Below are 19,699 nucleotides of genomic sequence, written 5' to 3' on the forward strand. Positions count from 1 at the left end.
TTGGTACAATGTAAAGATCTGGGGTACACAAAATCCACAAGTCTACCATGAACATGCCTGGGATAGCGGGCAATATGGCGCTGCTATGAAGTGACAGTGATGTACTGAATATTTACTAATTTAACTTTACACTTCAGGGAATATCAACCACTGTATCATCTATTTTACTTTTCTTAGATGTACCACTACCACCATGACTAAAAAACTTGACTGAATACTTTAAATCTTCTTTGCACTACGTAGATTAAAATAATGATACCAAATGTTACTGGTCCAGTGACCAATAATGCAATCACTATTGTCCATAGTCTTAATAAAAAAATATTTCACTTAATTCAAATGGAATAAAAAATTGTAGGAGAAATATTAAAAGAGAAAAACGAATTAATGTATTTAATAGTGTGTTTTGTAGTTGAAAGTCCATTTTTTATTTTATTTTTTATATATAAGAGTAGCTGCCCTTCAGTATGGGTTGCCGAAAGACACAGCATATTAAACAAATAAAAATAAACATTTGTGTTATGATTATTATTTTTAAATGGAAGCTACTCTTGGGAAAGTACTTTTATGCAATAATTATTAGTAATCAGATAGAATATAAAGAAATTTAGGTGTACAGATGATTATGTAAAATCTGAACAAATATTTCATTATGTCTACAGCAATAATTTTCAAAATTTTTAAAGGAATTCCAAAAAACTTAAAACGTTCAGCTGAGAATTTTGGGATTGTTCCCCTTGCTCTGAACAATAATCCAAATACTTCAATCTGTCCTTGTATATGATAATAATCCCTAAAGTATTCAATTGTAGGGTCATAGATGGTCTTTTCTTCATTTACTGCTATGGGTTGTTCAACTGCAGTTTCAAAGCGCATGGTGGGATCAATGAACGTTTCATTGTTGTATATGCGGTATTATCATTGAATGAGGAAAGGGTAGACGACTGCCAAAGTAATCGCAGAGAGTTTCAAGACTGCAGACATACCACAGTTCTGTCCTGACAGCCAGTATACTTGGACAGGCAGTAACAGTGTATGCCTAATAACAAATAAAATCACTTCGAGTTATAGTATAGTTTATTTTTGCATTACGTTTACTGTAATGTTAAAAAGCTAGAGAATTTCGTGTTAAAATAAATGCAATCCTTTCTGTAAAAAGCTAATTCTTTTAACTTAAAACATTTAGCAACCGGTTCTACAAAATGCGAATTAACAGGTAGTTTGGGCGAACCAGCTGAATGACACCACTGCATCTATATTACAGTGCAAAAACCAGAGCCCAAACTTGAATATAAGCACTATTGTACCTACAGCAGCAGTATGCAGAGGTTTGCAACAAAGTTATAGAGGGTTTCATGAGGAGTTAGGTAAGTGACAGACCGAAGTCTGTGACAATTAGCACCGAGATTTGTGACATGTAGCAATTATTTGGCGACATTTCTCGTGTGCCGTGATAGTGCTTACTCCTATTCAAGTTTCAGCAAACCACAAAAGCTCGCACTGCAGAATGTAGATTATTCAAATTCAGGAAAAAGGGCACTTCACGCGTTTCTTTCACGTTGAACGTGTTTATACATTGGAAGAGAAACATGTGCTATCTACCTTCATACGATGAAAGAGTAATGGAACAGAGAAAAATTCTCTCCAGCACCGGGATTTGAACCCAGGTTTTCAGCTCTATGTGCCGATGCTTTATCCACTAAGCCACACCAAATACCCATCCCAGTGTCGGACAGAATCGTCTCAGTTTAAGTTCCAACTTTTGGGTTCCCTCTAGTGGCTGCCCTCTGCACTACGTCATAGATGTCTATCAATGCAGGACCGAAGTCCACACATGTGCTGAGGTGCACTCGTTATGAGTGACTAGTTGGCCGGGATCTGACGGAATATTATAATATATATGATATACGTAAATCACTTCGTGATTTAAGATGACGCTTATTCCGTCGGATCCCGGCCAACTAGTCACTCATAACGAGTGCACCTCAGCACATGTGTGGACTTCGGTCCTGTGTTCATAGACATCTATGATGTAGTGCAGAGGGCAGCCACTAGAGGGAACCCAAGAGTTGGAACTTAAACTGAGACGATTCTGTCCAACACTGGGATGGGTATCCGGTGTGGCTTAGTGGATAAAGCATCAGCATGTAGAGCTGAAAACCCGGGTTCAAATCCCGGTGCCGGAGAGAATTTTTCTCTGTTCCATTACTCTTTCATCGTATGATGACGCAGAATATCTGCATGGAAAGATCATATGTACTTCGGTACATTAAAATAATATATATCTACCTTCAGATAAACTGGAACTTGTTCGTTGATTGTGCCCCTACCATCATATTTTCTTTTTGTTTTTTACTCTGTCAACTTTAGATGCAGTTTCATTATACTTCCTGCAGACAGATCTGCAGTCTCAATAAGACGCTAGCCTGCAGAGATATGTCTAAAAAACAACAACTTCGAAGGAGAGAAACACCTTGCCAACGAATTCTGCCAAGAGCACACTCACTCAGGGACAGGTAAGTTTTGATACTGAATCAACTGGCAGAATGAATCATGGGCAAGATGTTGCGTCCTTTCTAGCTTGTCAGCAAATGAGGAAAAATTGCCTTTCTATAGGTAAACTCACTGCACATGAGTTGAAGTAAGATTGCTACGTTTTCATACTGTTAAGATGCTTTGTACAAATAATTAATTACTTAATTACTTACCCACTATTGCACAATATATTCTTTATAGCCTCGCAAAGCTTTTAGCTGCTTTTTTAGTTGCTTAACTAAATCAAAAGGCTGCACAAGTATAGAGATTTCTTTCCCTACTGCATTTAAGCGATCTCTTACTTCACCATCTTTGAAGAAAAGGTTTAAGGGTCTTCCATTGATCTCTGTGATGACCCAGTTGGTTAGAGAGAGTCCATCGCAAGTCTGGGCTCGAGGAGCAAGACCGTGGCAAGCTGCAAGACCTCCTGGTACCACGTCACGGATTTCAGCCGTGTTTCCCTCTTGAGTGATGCCAAGGCTCTGTCCTTCCACATCCCGGCGAATTGCAAAAACTCGTCCAAATGGAACTCGACGTATCACAAATTCAACCTGAACATAATTATTCAGTTTACAGAACCCACAAAATCACTTCCATACAAAAAAAGAAACAATATCACGTATAATACTCTTTCGTCTCAAAAGTCTTTTCCATAAATGAATCGGTGAGTGGAAAAGGGGTAACATTCCAAAAAATGCGAAAATAAACTGAGATATCAAAATTGTTCATATATAATAATCCTACCTATTGAGCAGAAAAAGAGTAATATTCCTATCATCCTAATGCCAACGGCATGACCCGTGTTTTGCAGTTGAGTAGAAGAGTAGAAGGAATGTTACTTTTATTCCATTCAACTGTGGAGCCCTATTGTGTTAGTTTTCATACAGTATGCTTGGAGCGCTGACAAGCACTGTAATAATCGTTTAGATTCTTAACTGTTTTAGTACTTTGTTATTACAGGTGTTCCAGGTTATGTTTGATCATTCTTTTTTAGTAGGTTATTTAGGATGCTTTATCAACATCTAGGTTATTTAGCGTCTGAATGAGATGAAGATGATAATGCCGGTGAAATGAGTCCGGGATCCAACACCAAAAGTTACCCAGCATTTGCTCATATTAGGTTGAGGCAAAACCCCAGAAAAAAATCAACCATGTAACTTGTCCCAACCGGGAATCGAACCCGGGCCACCTGGTTTTCCGGCCAGACACGCTAGCCGTTACTCCACAGGTGTGAACTGTTTGATTATCGGTATTCTGTCTGCAAGAATTGGAAAATAGTTTTTGAAGTTAGTGTCTTTGAGTAAAAAACAACACTGTTAGAAGAGGAAGATAATAAGCCAAGAAGAAAGAAAGGAAAGGTGAACAAGAATACACATACAAAAAAATGGAGAAAATATCTAGGAGTAGGGGAGAAGAATTTGTAACCTACAAAGGTGTATTAGTCGAGACCAAAAAAACAGCATTGTAACACCGTTTTTATGATTGTTTCTTTTTCCACATTTGAAAAAAGTATTTGTACACTTTTTTCGACAGTTATGCTATAAAGAAAACTTACTAATTGTTCAATAAATTTCTGTTCATTTTAACCAATATTCCATTTGACTGGAAAAAGAGTAACATTCCCAAACTTTAAACAACGAAATCTAAAAAAACAATTTGTATATTAACAAACAAATATAAAGGCTGAGATACTTGTAACTAGTAGTAAATGTGACCAATTATAAGTTTTTTGATTGAATTAAAAATAAAGTCACAAAACAGTTTTCTTTTATTATCTCGAAAGCATGATTTTGGAATGTTACCCCTTTTCCAATCACCGATTCAAATGTTCTATAGTAAAAATTCGTTATTTAAAAATTTGTTAATTCAAAGTAGTGCATACTCTAAAGGACTGGTTGTTTCCCAGTTTTATATACAGAATGTATCTATATATGTGTCCATAAATGTGGGGGTATATTCCTGACACCAAACCATAAAAAAAAGTTCATATGAACATGGGACCGCAAACCCTTCGTTAGGGAGTTATGAAAGGAATTTCCTGTAGTGATCCCAGATTATGTAATTCACCTCAAACTTGCATTTTTCCCACTTTCCTCATTACAGTTAGTCATTTGTTTTGTTTTGTCTGATTGCCTTTTGTTCTGTTTTGTGTTATTCACAGTAACATTCATGACATCACAAGATGTATTCAGTGAGAGAAATGACGGATATGCACTGCATTTATGGCCTAGCAGATGGGAATACGGTAGCAGCACGTCAACTTTATGCAGAAACGTACTTACCTTGTGGAAAAACGTTAGAGGAGCCTTTACAGCCAGATTTAAATCCAATGGATTTTTACCTCTGGGGACATTTAAAATCCTTGCAAATTCAACACCTGTACCTAATATCGATGTTCTGAGGGAGCATATCCAAAATGGATGATCAAATCCGTAACACCCCAGGGCATTTGCATAGAGTACGCCAAGGCATGGAACGCAGGCTCAGGGCATGCATCGAAGCAGAAGGAGGTCACTTTGAGCAATTTTTGTAAATGTGTGTTGTTAAATGTATCACATGTACCATTACCAATCAACCCATAACTCCCTAACAAAGGGTTTGGAGACCCATGTTCATATGAACTTTTTGTTATGGTTTGTGTCAGGAATGGTGGCCGGGTAGCTCAGTTGGTAGAGCAGCTGGCTACGGACTGAAAGGTCCGGGGTTCGATCCCAGGTGGTGACAGGATTTTTTTCTCGTTGCCAAACTTTCAGAACGGCCCCGAGGTTCACTCAGCCTCCTATAAAATTGAGTACCGGGTCTTTCCCGGGGGTAAAAGGCGGTCAGAGCGTGGTGCCGACCACACCACCTCATTCTAGTGCCGAGGTCATGGAAAGCATGGGGCTCTACCTCCATGCCCCTCAAGTGCCTTCATGGCATGTTACGGGGATACCTTTACCTTTACCTTTGTGTCAGGAATACATGCCCACATTTATGGGCACATATACATACACCCTGTATAGCAGTGGTTCCCAAACGTTTTGAAGGTGCGACTCACTTTTGGGCGAGACTTCTGTATGCGATCCCCACTACCAAACTGGTATGGTACTTAACCCCATTCGAAAAATATAAATCCCTGTAAAACCGAAAAAGATTATTTTATTCAAAGTTAGTGGATACCACTCAAAGAAAGACCAAAATAAAATATAGTGTAACAATGATACGAAATATTACAAGAACATCATTTCTAGTAGCCTATTTGCTGATATTTTCGAACACTTAAACACTTTGAACAGTAGTTTGCCAGGCCAAAATGTTAACATAATAGCAGCAAAGGATAAAATCAAAGAATCTATACTAATAATAAATCTATAGCCGAAATTTTTCTGGTAATTTTCGATTTTCCAAAAATAATTGGTCCTAACATATATAATTAACCACCTTGAAACCGAAAATCGCTTTCTTGAAATTTTTGTTTCTATGTCTGTCTGTATGTTTGTTACCTTTTCACGCGATAATGGCTGAACCGATTTCGATGAAAATTGGAATATAAATTAAGTTCGTTGTAACTTAGATTATAGGCTATATGGCATTCAAAATACGTTATTTAAAAGGGGGGTTATAAGGGGGCCTGAATTAAATAAATCGAAATATCTCGCTTATTATTGATTTTTGTGAAATATGTTACATGACAAAAGTTTCTTTAAAAATGATTTCTGATAAGTTTTATTCTGTGAAAAATTTCGATAGGACTGATATTTAATGAGATAAATGAGTTTTAAAATTAAAATAACTGCCATCTAAGGCGGTGTATTGAAATAAAAAACAAATGACTTCGTCTATAAGGGGCCTTGGACACAACAATCGAAAGCTATGAAACAGCCTACAGACAATGTTTCTGTGCTTGTATGAAGTAATATCGGAAGGTAAATTAACCGATTTGTATAATTAATTATTATTTCATCATTGGAAAGTGTAGTTTTTCTGGATGGACATAATGCTATAATGTTATTACAGTAACTTGTGAGTGAATTGAGGACAGGTAAGATTAAAATAGCTTCTTATGCACAGAAAACTTGATGGGTTATTCTGTATATTCATTTCCTGTATTTCTTATAATAATGTTTATGAACATTTCATTTTTATCTCAGAGAATTAACAAACAACCAGAGTGTATTGATTTCGTATGCAGTAATAGTACGTTAGCTTAGCAATCCATTATTTTATAATTCAAATTTTAACTATGCTCAATTGAATCGTGTTAAAATACATAAAATACATATGCAATAAATGCAATGCAAAAAAATTGGGTAATGAGCCAAGCAGATTATGTTGCGCTGTTGTAAAAGTTGTTCCTCCTGAGATTCAAGAGCTCCCACAACAAATTAAAAACTTTCTAATTCGAGTACATCCGTTATCAACACACTTTTTCATAATATAATATAATATAAACATAATAATAAATCTGTAGCCAAAATTTTTCTGTTAATTTTCGCTTTTCCAAAAATAATTGGTAATAACAATTAAGAAACATGTTAAAGGAATTTTCATTGCACCAAATGAGTGGTCTCTGGATCAAAATGATCGCATTTTAATATTTTTAATACAATTTAAATTAAGTAACATATTAAACGATTTATCCTTCTATCAAACACGAATGTTCCCTGGATCAAATGTCCTATTTTAATTATGTAATTACTTTATATTTATTTCTAACGGGTGCAGCGGAGCACACGGGTATGGCTAGTTTATAAATAAATTTGATTTGTAGTCGACAGCATTTGATAAAATGGAATGTGATGCATTCCAGTGCATTTAAGAACTCATTGAAAATTTAGCTACGTTTGATATGACAAAACTGAGTTGAATTTTACGAACATGAATTAAGTTTGCACAATTCGAAACAACAGCTTTTTGAATATTTTCTGGAAGACACACAAAACAATACAAGAGTCACAGATGGATACTAAATCCATTTTTATACAGTTGTGTTCAACTGGCTGAAAAAAAAAATTAAATATGTACATGCCTATTGATGCAATGTTGAAACTAGGCTTTCTTGAGGAGTGTAGATCAATTTTGGATCAAATAATGCATAAATACCCCAAGCTTGCAAAAGAAGCTCCTAAATTTTTTATAACATTTGCAACCTCATATTTGTGCAAAACAAACTTCTTGTCTATGATTGCCATCAAAGAGAGAAATCTCATTGAACATGAAAGTGACATCACTTTGTATGTATCGAATACAGGGTCCAGATCTGAGAGCTACTTTCTGAAAAACAGGCATATTTGTCGCATTAATAAAATTATTTTTTACTTTAGTGTATAGCTACTAAAACTTTTTCATGTTATATGTTGTTTATATTTCTGAACACATAGACACCACCAGGAGAGGGTGTTGCGAACCTCAGTTTGAGAACCATTGATATATATATATATATATATTATATAGTAATTTATGTATTTTATAATATGGTTAATTCGAAATACAGTTAATTTGTATTTCGAATCCATATGAAGGCTCATCCCAAAATACAATTTAATTCTTTCGGAATAATATAATAAAAAGAAGGTTTAGTGAAAAATGGTATACACAGTTTTTTTCAAATTCAAAGACAACAAACACACATTCAAAGCATACAGAAAACCCACAACAACAACACATACACAACACATCCAACCACCCCACACAACACAAACAAGCTGCATTCCGAACAATGGTACACAGACTACTCAACATACCAATGAACCAACAGGATTATAACGAAGAACTAAACACAATCAAATACATAGCACAAGAAAACGGATACAACCCCAACATAATAGACAACATAATATGTAAGACAAAACAACACCACAAAAAACAGAAGAACACAACACAAACACAAGAACACAAAAAATACATCACACTAACATACGAAAACAAAAAAAAAAAAACACATAAAATTGTAACCTCATTCAAGAAATTAAACTACAACATCGCATACAGAACAAATAACACTCTACAAAAACATCTCAACACACAAACAACACAAACAAACAAATACAACCACACAGGCGTATACAAACTCAAATGCTACACCTGCAACAACTTCTACATAGCCAGATCATTTCAAATACGTTACAAAGAACACATAACAGCCATAACAAAATTGCAAAACACCTCCACATATGCAGAACACATCACAAATGCCAACCACACCTACAGAGACATCAACACAGACATGGAAATACTGCACATCCAACCAAAAAGCCAGAAACTCAACACACTAGAACAATATGAAATATACAGACACACGAAAACACACCCCAACGATATTCTCAACACACAACTCAATTTCAAAACACATACACTCTTTGACTCTACACTACAAAACGCACCCACACAGGCAACAAGAGGTGCCAAGACCAACAACGACCAGTTCCGAAGATGACCGAAAAATAGGTCGAAACATGTTAACAAGGTACGTTAATAATATTTAACACAAGAAAGTTATTATCATACAAATTCCATATAAAGTTATCTGTATACACTCACATAAAGACTGGTGGCACCTCGAATCAGCTTCTGGGCATCAGACGCACTCTGCACCATGATGCCAGCTACGCTCAGCAGCTGATCTCCAATATGCAAAGCATTGTATAACATTGGATGCTCCCGCTGCTTCCAGCCAGTGATCCTTCATTGAAGAACAGACATCAACAGACATGTTATTACTACCTTGTTTGTAGCTAGGTTTTTCAGAAAGAATAAACCATATAACGTGAGGATGCGAATGTCTATAATTAATTGAAAATATGAGATAATGTGAGTGGGTGGGTAGATAGTGAGCAAGCAATGGTTAGTTAGTGAAAAAGAATCAGGATTGTGAGAATGTAAGTGCCTAAAAGAGTGTGTGAGAGTATAGTGAGTGAGTGACAAAGACAAAGAAAGTATCAGTGCATCTACAGAGAGATCAATTTATAATTTGAGAGTAGTCGAGCCACCACTGCCAACATACTTCTGCCAGCACTAGTATTATCTCTAGCACACACACACAGATATATAACAGCATACAACTTAAGGGGTTAGGTACAGCTTACAGCAGTAAAATGTTTGGAAATATTCAACGTTTTTTTCCTCCATTACTGTATCTTGTACAATAATGAAAATTGGTATGTATAAAACACTGTCTTTCTGCTATATGAAAAAAAATATATATATATTTTTTCGATTTAAAAAAATTATTATATATTTTTTTCAAAATTCATAAGGTGGTAGTTCACTGTGCAGTGATGAAGCGTTTCCCTCGTAACTCATAAACTTGTTAACTTTTTCATGTTTTCTCTCTTTTATTTTATTGCTGAAATTCATGTTTACAATATCATGCTCTTTCAACTACATTCCTTAATAAATAATATTGTTTTTATATTGTGTTAGAAGAAAATACTGATATCTGACCATTTTTTAAAATGAATTTATTTTTTATCAGACAATCTATCAAAGGTAGAGAAGTGATCTTGTATCATATTGTAGATATGACATCCATAAATACACACAAAAAATTTCATCACAGAATGTTGAATAGTTTTTTAATTATTGTTAGGATATTGTGTAATTGGAAGACAACTGACATGTGTGCAGTGTGTGCGTACAGGATGGGTTTTAAATGCGTCCTTTTCTAGGATATTTATTGTTAAATGAACCGTATTTGTGTTTAATTTTTTTAATTTGTCGTAAATACATTATTGAAAGTTTTTTTTTCTTTTTCCACCAAAAGAGAGGTGCGTGGCTTATTTGAGAGCACAGGGTATTCGAGAAAATACAATAGTTTGGTCCTCATAAAATCTGAAACGGTTAAAAAAACTAATTTTGAAGACTATGGCTAGAAAAGCAACTCAGGTAATATACCCACAAAAAAAGTAGTTATAAATTTATACAGATCCCTTACATCACCATTCAAGAGGAGCAGACTGGAGGAACACATCCTCTCATTTTATTTCACCATTCTGTAGGAAAATATACAAAACTGTTGAAGGAAGAGTTAATGTTATTTTTATACCTTTGCAAAACCTCTTATACAGACAAAATACATTCCTAAATGCTGATAAATCAAACATAAAATCTAGTAACATACCACACAGCACCAAAAGCGTCCACAAGAGCTATAGAACCAGTACAGTCCTTGCGTCGAAGTTGTAAACGAACACCACCAGGGTGCAGCATCTCCCTGCGTAACTGAAGTACTTGCTGCTCTCTGAGAGTCAGACGTCCAGATCCTACAACTTCTACGTTACCTCCAGGAGATGCTTGCTGCAAAAGAAATACATACCTATTACTAGAGATGGATTCTTAAGTACTAAAAATTAATAATGACACTGAGTATACGTCAGCAGACGTAATGTGGGTTAGACAGGGTTTAAGCTAGGAAATAAATAGTTGTCGCAAAAATGTACAAATGAAAAATTATATTTGTGCAAATTGCGAAATGCTTGTGCAATATTATAAATAATTGTACAGAAAGATAAAATTAATAAAGTTTGCAGAAACGAAAAGTTACGTAATTTGTTTATTCGAGTTTTATTACTTTCAATCCATCTTATCACACTCTTGTATCAATTACTGCTGACTTTACATCACATTAAAATACGTTATTTTATGGGCACTCTAAACATTGAAATTCTTTACTAATACGCCCTTCAAGATTCATTGTTAGCAGAGTGCTAACTCTTTTTTCTGAAAGGCGGTTTCTAATTCCAGTTTTTACTAGATTCATGCAACTAAAACCTCGCTTACAATTTACAGTATGCGATGGAATTATATAAATCAATTAGAAGAAATTGTTCACTTAACTTACATGAATTGCACCAACTCTTTGAAATCAATTCCTGAACATCTATTGCTAAATACCAGGGGCAAATGCTAGTCACGAAAGTTAGGCTTGCTCTTTTATTCATGGGGGAAGATGGGCGGATATAATAATTCATAATTAATAAAAATAATCAGACCCACATAAATAATTTATTTTATAATTATGAAATCATTATGAGTCATGGATCATATTCGCTTATCAGATGTAGAAGTTCGATATAATATAACAAACATGGCCAACAAAACAGTTTATTTAGTTTTTTTTTCGACCCTGCCAACCAAAGCATAATGTTGTATTGAGCTGCATTGAACGAGCACACATATTCTATATAAGTTAATGTCTGTCTTCTCTTGAATAGTCCTTCGGGAAAATGGATTTAATAATAAGGTTTCAATAACACACAATTCCGAACTCATTGCAATACTTCAAATTAATGTTTAAGAATTAATAATACATGCAGCAGCTAACACTGCACAGCACATTCCCGTTGTCAATACTGCTCTGTGTAACGTTAAATAGTCGTTGGTGTAGCTCTCGGACCAGAGCTTCAAACAACACATAACAGAAGCATGTGCGCCTAGGACGGACTAAGGAGGAAGGCACTTGCGCGCGCATCATATTCTCGCTATTTATACGTCTTTCCTGTAGCTCCGAGAAACGAGCAAGCATTGCGATACTTGCGGTGTGCAACCTGCGGATGGTATTACGCCTGTACAACGTTCCAAAAATCAAAATAAATTTTAATGTACGTAATCCCATTTTGAGAAATACACATTCTACGAAAATATTGGGCTTGCGCAGCAAGCATAGCATGCCCTGAGAAATCGCCCCTGCTAAATACCTTTTTGAACATTGACCAAGCCATTAACAACATTTCTTTTAAATTCAGATTAGTTTGTTCTCCCCTCCCCCCTTCCAGCCTACGACATACAGCATGTCATTATTCAGGAGCGCACCCATATATGAAGTGACTTGGACAGCCGAAAACCAATAATACTTACTTACTTACTTACTTACAAATGGCTTTTAAGGAACCCGAAGGTTCATTGCCGCCCTCACATAAGCCCGCCATCGGTCCCTATCCTGTGCAAGATTAAGCCAGTCTCTATCATCATACCCCACCTCCCTCAAATCCATTTTAATATTATCCTCCCATCTACGTCTCGGCCTCCCTAAAGGTCTTTTTCCCTCCGGTCTCCCAACTAACACTCTATATGCATTTCTGGATTCGCCCATACGTGCTACATGCCCTGCCCATCTCAAACGTCTGGATTTCAAGTTCCTAATTATGTCAGGTGAAGAATACAATGCGTGCAGTTCTGTGTTGTGTAACTTTCTCCATTCTCCTGTAACTTCATCCCGCTTAGCCCCAAATATTTTCCTAAGCACCTTATTCTCAAACACCCTTAACCTATGTTCCTCTCTCAGAGTGAGAGTCCAAGTTTCACAGCCATATAGAAGAACCGGTAATATAACTGTTTTATAAATTCTAACTTTCAGATTTTTGGACAGCAGACTGGATGATAAGAGCTTCTCAACCGAATAATAACACGCATTTCCCATATTTATTCTGCGTTTAATTTCCTGCCGAAAACCAATAATATTAACAATAATATAAGGAACAGATTTTGAAAGACTTTTAGGCTGACGTGCAGAAGGCTTTTAAGACCCTAGACCATACCTGCACAAACAGCACTCAATGAGAGCGCGGGAGAGCTGTATTTACCGCTCGCCGAAACAGAGAGGAAGATACGTCAGAATGACATAGACTTGCTATAGGTAGAGGAAAGGGAAACGACCACTCAGTTATCTAAACGACATTTCATACAAGTTGAGAGGATGTGAAGGTATTTCTTTCCCCTTCTACTTGCACCTAGTTCGTCAGCGACAGAGATGGTAGCTGTTACCTCTTGTACCTGCACCCCCCAAGTTGGACACACGAGAAAATAAAGTATTAAATAAAGTACTAAGTAAATAATAAAATACAGCCATACAGATGTTTGACAATTACATGTTTGGGTATATTTTAGTACCGTTCTTACAATATTTTCAACTAATAATTAATTAAATTAAGGAATGTTAGCTTCTAGTATGCATTTAGAGGGGAGCGACACAGTGCAGATTGTCCTATTCTGTATGCCGTAGAGTAGCAACTAGCGGTGAAGAAAACATTATCTTCTGCTATCAGTAGCTTTTTAATGTGCCAGTTGATTTTAACAGCAATGAATATTAAACAGAAATGCTTAGTGTAGACTTCCGAAATATAGATTACTGGTACAAATTTTAAATAATGAAATTTGTCACTGTGTTGAAAGTCAATTAGTCGAATGTTTGTGAAATGGACAGTAGCATCTTCCCCTTCACTGATGGTAGAGAGTGTGAGTAGAGGGGAAAGGCCTATCAACCAAACTGAAATGGGGTTTAGTGGAGTGCAGTGTGTAGGCCTATTCTCAGTAACTGTTTCACGTTGCTTACCTACTGCTACAGTACATATGGAGGAATCTAAAAGATGGAACGTAACACTTAACATTTAACAATTTACAGCTCGAACTTATTGATCTTCAATGTGACCTAAGGGCTAAAGATCGTTTGAATAATACTACTAGCCTGGTTGAGTTTTACAAGACTAAACATTAGCAATAATATCCACGACTACACAGGCTGGCTGTGAAAATGATTGCTATGTTTGGCTCAACATTTATATTTGTGAGCAACTGTTTTCTATAATAAACTTTAATTAAGGCAGACATCGAATGTCTGTAACTGATGTTTCATTACGATCAGTACACTACTGTTCCTTTCAGCTGCCAACAGCATAAAACCTCGCTTTCATGTACTGATAAATAAAAATATAACAAAATGATATTGTACATTTAAGTGCTATAGAATTTCTATTATTTCTGTAAAATAAATGTTTCTTTATTAATTAATAATAGTCCAAGATAGTTTTGCAAACACTGAACGGGAATTCATTTCATAAACACTCTTACTAGTACTGTATTTCCTTTTGTGTATATTTTGTAAGAGATCACCCCTTCTCCCTGTCCACCCTTATAGAGAGTGCAGCTAATATCTGCATTCCGCTCATGAGCTGTGAGCTGGCTCGGAGAGCACAAACCTTGTGCAGGCCTGATCTAGACTCTAGATGGTAATGGAGAAAATGAAATCAGAGAGTGTTTGAACTAATCTGAGATTTACAATTCATGTTTGTATCAAGATTACATAGGATGTAACACCCATCAATATTTTTTCTCATATGTTTTTCTTTCATATGTAATGCAATGCTTAAGCCATATTGACTGAATAATAATTAATCAGATTTTGATATTTGTTATTAATCTGAGATTGGTACATTTAAATGGAATTAACATATTTAGGAGATGTGTCAAAATAAACCAGTTCTATGATTAAATGCGAAGAAGATTAAACTCTTACACACCTGAGCTTGCAGGTAGGGATGTGGTGCGGGCTGCAGCCTCCTCTCGACCTCAGTCCTCTGTCCACCTCTGCTTCTCTCTGCACTAGTCACAGCTGTAAGTCGTAAAGCATATGAAGCACTAGATGGCGATGACGTAGTTTCCGACGTTGACGAACTTCTGCGTCTCCTCCTCTGCTGCACTTCACCTCCTGTCACATCAGAAGGTGTAGTTGCTTGCTGAGTCCTCATTTCAGCAGCAGAAGTACTGCCTGCACGAGGACTCCTAACTGACGGTGTCTCTGTCGGTCGTGTCGTAACTTCCGTTAAGTCACTTGCGGCCTGGATTCTGGCTGCGGAGCTGACAGGAGAGTCCAAAGATCGAGGGGACTGGGCCATATTTGGAAGAAATACACATTCATAATAGCTGTTTCCAGAATCTATCACTTCGACTTGCCCGTTTCCGATGCTGCCATTGCTATTGTTTCTGCTGCCGTGTTCAGTGGTTGTGCCAGCGTTTGAAACTGCTGGTAGCTGCCTCTCTCCCGTTCTAGCGGGTGTGACAGGAGGTGTGTAAAATGCTTCGTTATTATCTGCTTCTTCCCTGAAGTCTAAGATTTCATTGAATGAAGATATGCTAGTGGGTTCATCAGGTATTGAGGGCAAGGCATCTTCGACGAAATTAAAATTAAAAACCCCCTGGTAGTCCAAAGGTATGGCTGAATGTGGAACAGGTTGGTCATTGCTTACTTCGATAACTGTGACATTTTCATCAAGACTGGAATCTCTTGAAATCAGGGAGGAACTAAACAGAACTGGAGATTCAGGAACTGAAGCTGCTCTATTCAATACAGGATGGGGCCTGGAAATAAAAAAAAAAAACAATATAGCTACATTTACTCACTACTTTATTAAAATTGAAAGTCACTGTTTTAATTCTATTGATCTGACTACATCTTTATTAGAGGTACAAACGGGAAATATATTACATTTTACGTCTAACAAGACGCAGTGATAATTTGCATCTGCAGTAGCATTGCTGCCAGACTATGTAACAGAAGACAATGACATCAATCAATCAATCAATCAATCAATCTCCTTAATGTATCCAGCTGTTTGCTGACAACATAAAGTCCACTATAGTCCACTGTAGTCTATTCAGTTCTTGTTTTTCATGAGAAATGAGGGGTATTTTGATTGGTGTTCATTATAGATGCCTGTTGCTAAAGTCTGTGTGATGAATCTTGTCTCACTGTGAAAAGAGAGAGAAAGAAGATATGTCTTATCTCGTCTGTGTTATTGCGATGGGGGGAGTGAAGCGATGCCAGTGGCAGAAAGGGAGTAGTTGATACATTCTGTAGCGCAAAATAAAGTAACAAAATATCTCTCTTTGTACTGTGTAGTTCCGTCATTGAGCTTGTCTTTCAAGAAACTGAGTTCCGGTAGCCTGTACAATAACAAGGTTTTGAAAAGAATCCTGAAAATTTACAACCCTCCTATAATCTCCACCCTCATTTGAAGGGACTTGGTTTTATTGCTACTGAGACAAGATAAACCTTACCAGGTATAGTAGCCAGAGTTGGGGTGTAGTCAATATATACTGCAGGGCTGTGTCTTCTGCAACTGGTACTGATGATTTTAATTTACTTCTTTTGTGGTTTATGGATGGACAGTATAGAAGAATGTGTTCCAGATCTTCATCATGATTATTACACCACAGACAAGTAGGATTATCAGAAAGGTGAAATCAGTATAGGTACAATTGTGTGACAATGTGATCTGTTCTGGCTCTTGTTAAAAATGTTTGAACATGTCTGGACAAGTTTTTGTACATTTCCAGTCATTTGGTTTCTTTTATATGGACTGTAAAATTTTTCTGTCGAGCCAAGTCCACTTGCAAAAGACCACGTTCAAGGTCACTTATAATATTCACTTCGCCTTATCGTCCAAAGAAAACATTTTATGCTTCGACATTTTTATAGAGTACATTCACTGTTGGAACACTAGATTATGTAGAAATGACAAATGCTGTTATGGTGTGACTGCACACTCAGCCTTGGAATTTCCCGGGTCACTTAAAGGAAACTGGGAGAAGGTTGATAGAGTTTGAAAGCCATCGAAATCTTACCTTCATTTATGCTCTGGACATAATGTCCGTCCCCTTTTAATAAAAGAAGCAATTTCATTTTCCGCTGTTTCGATGCTATCAGTCATAATGGAAATGTTTCTGAGAACAAAAGGCATCCCTCTGATGGTGGAGGATTAGAAGTAATAGTAGAGTAGTGTGCCTGAGAACAGAATGTCAACTCTTCGATGATGGAGTGAGGCAAGGTCGTCACGCGTTACCTGGATTTACAGTACAGCTCACTCTCTAGGAATCACTGATCCTACCTTTGTCCTTTGACTAAAGGAGTAAGAAACTTAGAATGTTGTTCTCAACACATTCTTTCAATTTTATACAAGAAGGTCTGATTTCAATAAGAATTTGTCAGGATACAAGGTTCACTATAACCGAAGCGAGGGTTCACTATAAACGGAAACATTAATTGATAGCGAAATGAGTGTAGTGCTGAAAGGTACTTGTGCAGGTATGAACATATCATATATACTCGTAGTTTTAAGTTCTAACTTAGGGTTAAGATATAAATTAGATTTACTTTAATTAATTATATAAAACTTAGTTGCTTCATGAGTGATGCTTTATTGGTGTCACGAAGTTCAAACCTGTCTTCGAACAGTTGACTAAACAACAATTTCATTCATATTTAAACAATTTCATAGTCCAAAAACAATAAAATTAAAATATATTAAATCAATGAAATAAAATTAATTAATCAAAATAGATTACATTGCAATAAATTAAGAGTAATTTAAAATTAATTATATTATATTAAGTGATTCATTTAATTTAGGATGCTTCTTGTTAATATTATTATATATTGCTATTATTATTTTATTATTAATATTATGACTGTATTTTATTATTATTGTAATTATTGAGTGTAATTAGTTACCACTACCACCGGGTATTTACCTATTTGCAGTGTGAATAAATACATACATACTTTTTAATGTATGCTGGTCGGGACCAATGATTTAGGTTCACTATAGCTGAATGTTCACTATAACCAAGTTCACTATATCCAGAGCTGACTGTATATGCATAGTTCAACTGTGTCTCTATTGCATACCTGGTATACACAGGTGGTTCAGACTGTGTGATATACAGGGATGTTGTGGAAGCCCTGATCTGTAGACTAACACTATCATAACTTGTGGGCTGGGTTGGTGGAACATTTTCGTCAGAGGAAGAATCTGCACTGTTGTTTGCTTCCACAGACCCAGCAGAACTGGAGCTGCCATCTAGAAAAAAAAAATGTATTAACATTTCCACAATCAACTACAATATGTTATTTATTTCTCATGTATTGCCTACATAACAGAAGGTCAAAATATAATGAGACATTACCAGCAAAACATGATTTACAAACAAATACCAGCATTACTAAATGGAATGAACAGTTTACCTGAACCCTCGGAGTGTACAGGCTCAACACCCGGTACCACCACTGAGGGACCAGCAGGAGGAGGCGGAAGTGGAGAATTGGGGTCTCTTGTTGGAGCCAAGGGTAATCGAGCTTCAGGCATTCTGGTGTATAAATTTTCTCTCGGTGATAAAATTCGCATCTCACGCAACTTAGATCTAATAGTGTCCACCCACTCCATCATCAGTTCCCTGCAAGAGTACCATAAAGAGTCAATTTCTACTCTGGATATTAATTAGGGACAAAATTAATAACAAAAAGAAGAATGGTAATTCAAATCTCCACTCATTATTAAAGCTGTATTTAAAAGAGTAATACAGAGAAAAAAAGACATTACATTAATAAGGGGAGTCCACTGTGTTTTCAGACACAGATTTTGTTTAATGAGAGGTTTATCCTTTATTTATTTATTAATTTTTTTCTTTTTAAATTGGTTATTTTTTACGACACTTCATCAACTACTATGGCTAGCTAGCGTTTGGGTGAGATGAAGGTGATAACGCTGGCGAAATGATCTCAGGGTCCAGCACTGAAAGTTACTCAGTATTGGGTTGAGGGAAACCCCCGGAAAAAACCTCCACCAGGTAATTTGTCTCAACCAGGATTTGAACTCAGGCTCGCTCATTTCATCGTCAGACATGTTAACTGTTACTCCACAGTGATGGATTGAAGTTAATCTACATGAATGAAAAAAGTAGATGGACTTGGTAATAGGGAGATGGTATTTGGTGAGATAAGGTCGAGGATTCGCCATAGATTACCGTACATTCGCTTTACGAATGGAAAAACCACAGGAAAACCCAACCAAGTAATCAACCCAAGTGGGAATCGAACCCACGCTCGAACATAGCTCCAGATCAGCAGACACACACATGCCTGCTGACTGGGCTACACCAGTGGCTGAAGATGTATCTTCAAAGCTTGACAAGATCTGGTGTGTTCCATGTATCCACAACCATATTTTCCTTATCACAGCATAACAAACATCGTGGTGATGGTACTAAACCAAGTTTATGAAAGTGACTAGCCAGACAATCATTTTCTATTTCGAATTTTAATTTTCATGCGTTATTTTCATAGATAATTAATGTGGCACAAGCAACAGCTATAAGACAACAACAGCAATGGTTAATGTTAATCATCCTCAATATAATTCTCTTAATTGATTCATAAGAGAAATTCCCTCCCACCGAATTAAAGATAAACGGTCTTACGTTTAACTGCTTCATACATATAAAGTGGATAGCTCGTTTATAACTTGTATGTAAATTCTTGGCTGACAATCACTAAATACGACGTGTATAACAATAGAACTGTTATAGAATTACGTCATAGTTTCGTCATTATTTTATTACGAAAGTAACAGAATAA

At 36.3% G+C, this 19,699-nt stretch overlaps 1 protein-coding gene across 1 annotated transcript in view; it reads right to left on the minus strand.

The window, feature by feature from the left end:
* Window positions 1–2,044: 2,044 nt before the first annotated feature.
* The window catches only part of LOC138693093 (uncharacterized), a 38,157-nt gene continuing 20,502 nt past the window's right edge, over window positions 2,045–19,699 (minus strand). Inside the window, exons 5-10 of the mRNA XM_069816711.1 lie at window positions 18,311–18,519; window positions 17,975–18,146; window positions 14,808–15,645; window positions 10,634–10,809; window positions 9,055–9,196; window positions 2,045–3,086 (exon numbers count right to left, since the gene is read on the minus strand). Of these exons, the coding sequence (XP_069672812.1) occupies window positions 2,712–3,086; window positions 9,055–9,196; window positions 10,634–10,809; window positions 14,808–15,645; window positions 17,975–18,146; window positions 18,311–18,519 (1,912 nt within the window). The 3' untranslated portion in view covers window positions 2,045–2,711. The remainder of the gene's footprint in view (window positions 3,087–9,054; window positions 9,197–10,633; window positions 10,810–14,807; window positions 15,646–17,974; window positions 18,147–18,310; window positions 18,520–19,699) is intronic.

Source organism: Periplaneta americana, chromosome 2, assembly GCF_040183065.1.
Source record: "Periplaneta americana isolate PAMFEO1 chromosome 2, P.americana_PAMFEO1_priV1, whole genome shotgun sequence".
In the NCBI taxonomy this organism is placed as follows: Eukaryota; Metazoa; Arthropoda; class Insecta; order Blattodea; family Blattidae; genus Periplaneta; species Periplaneta americana.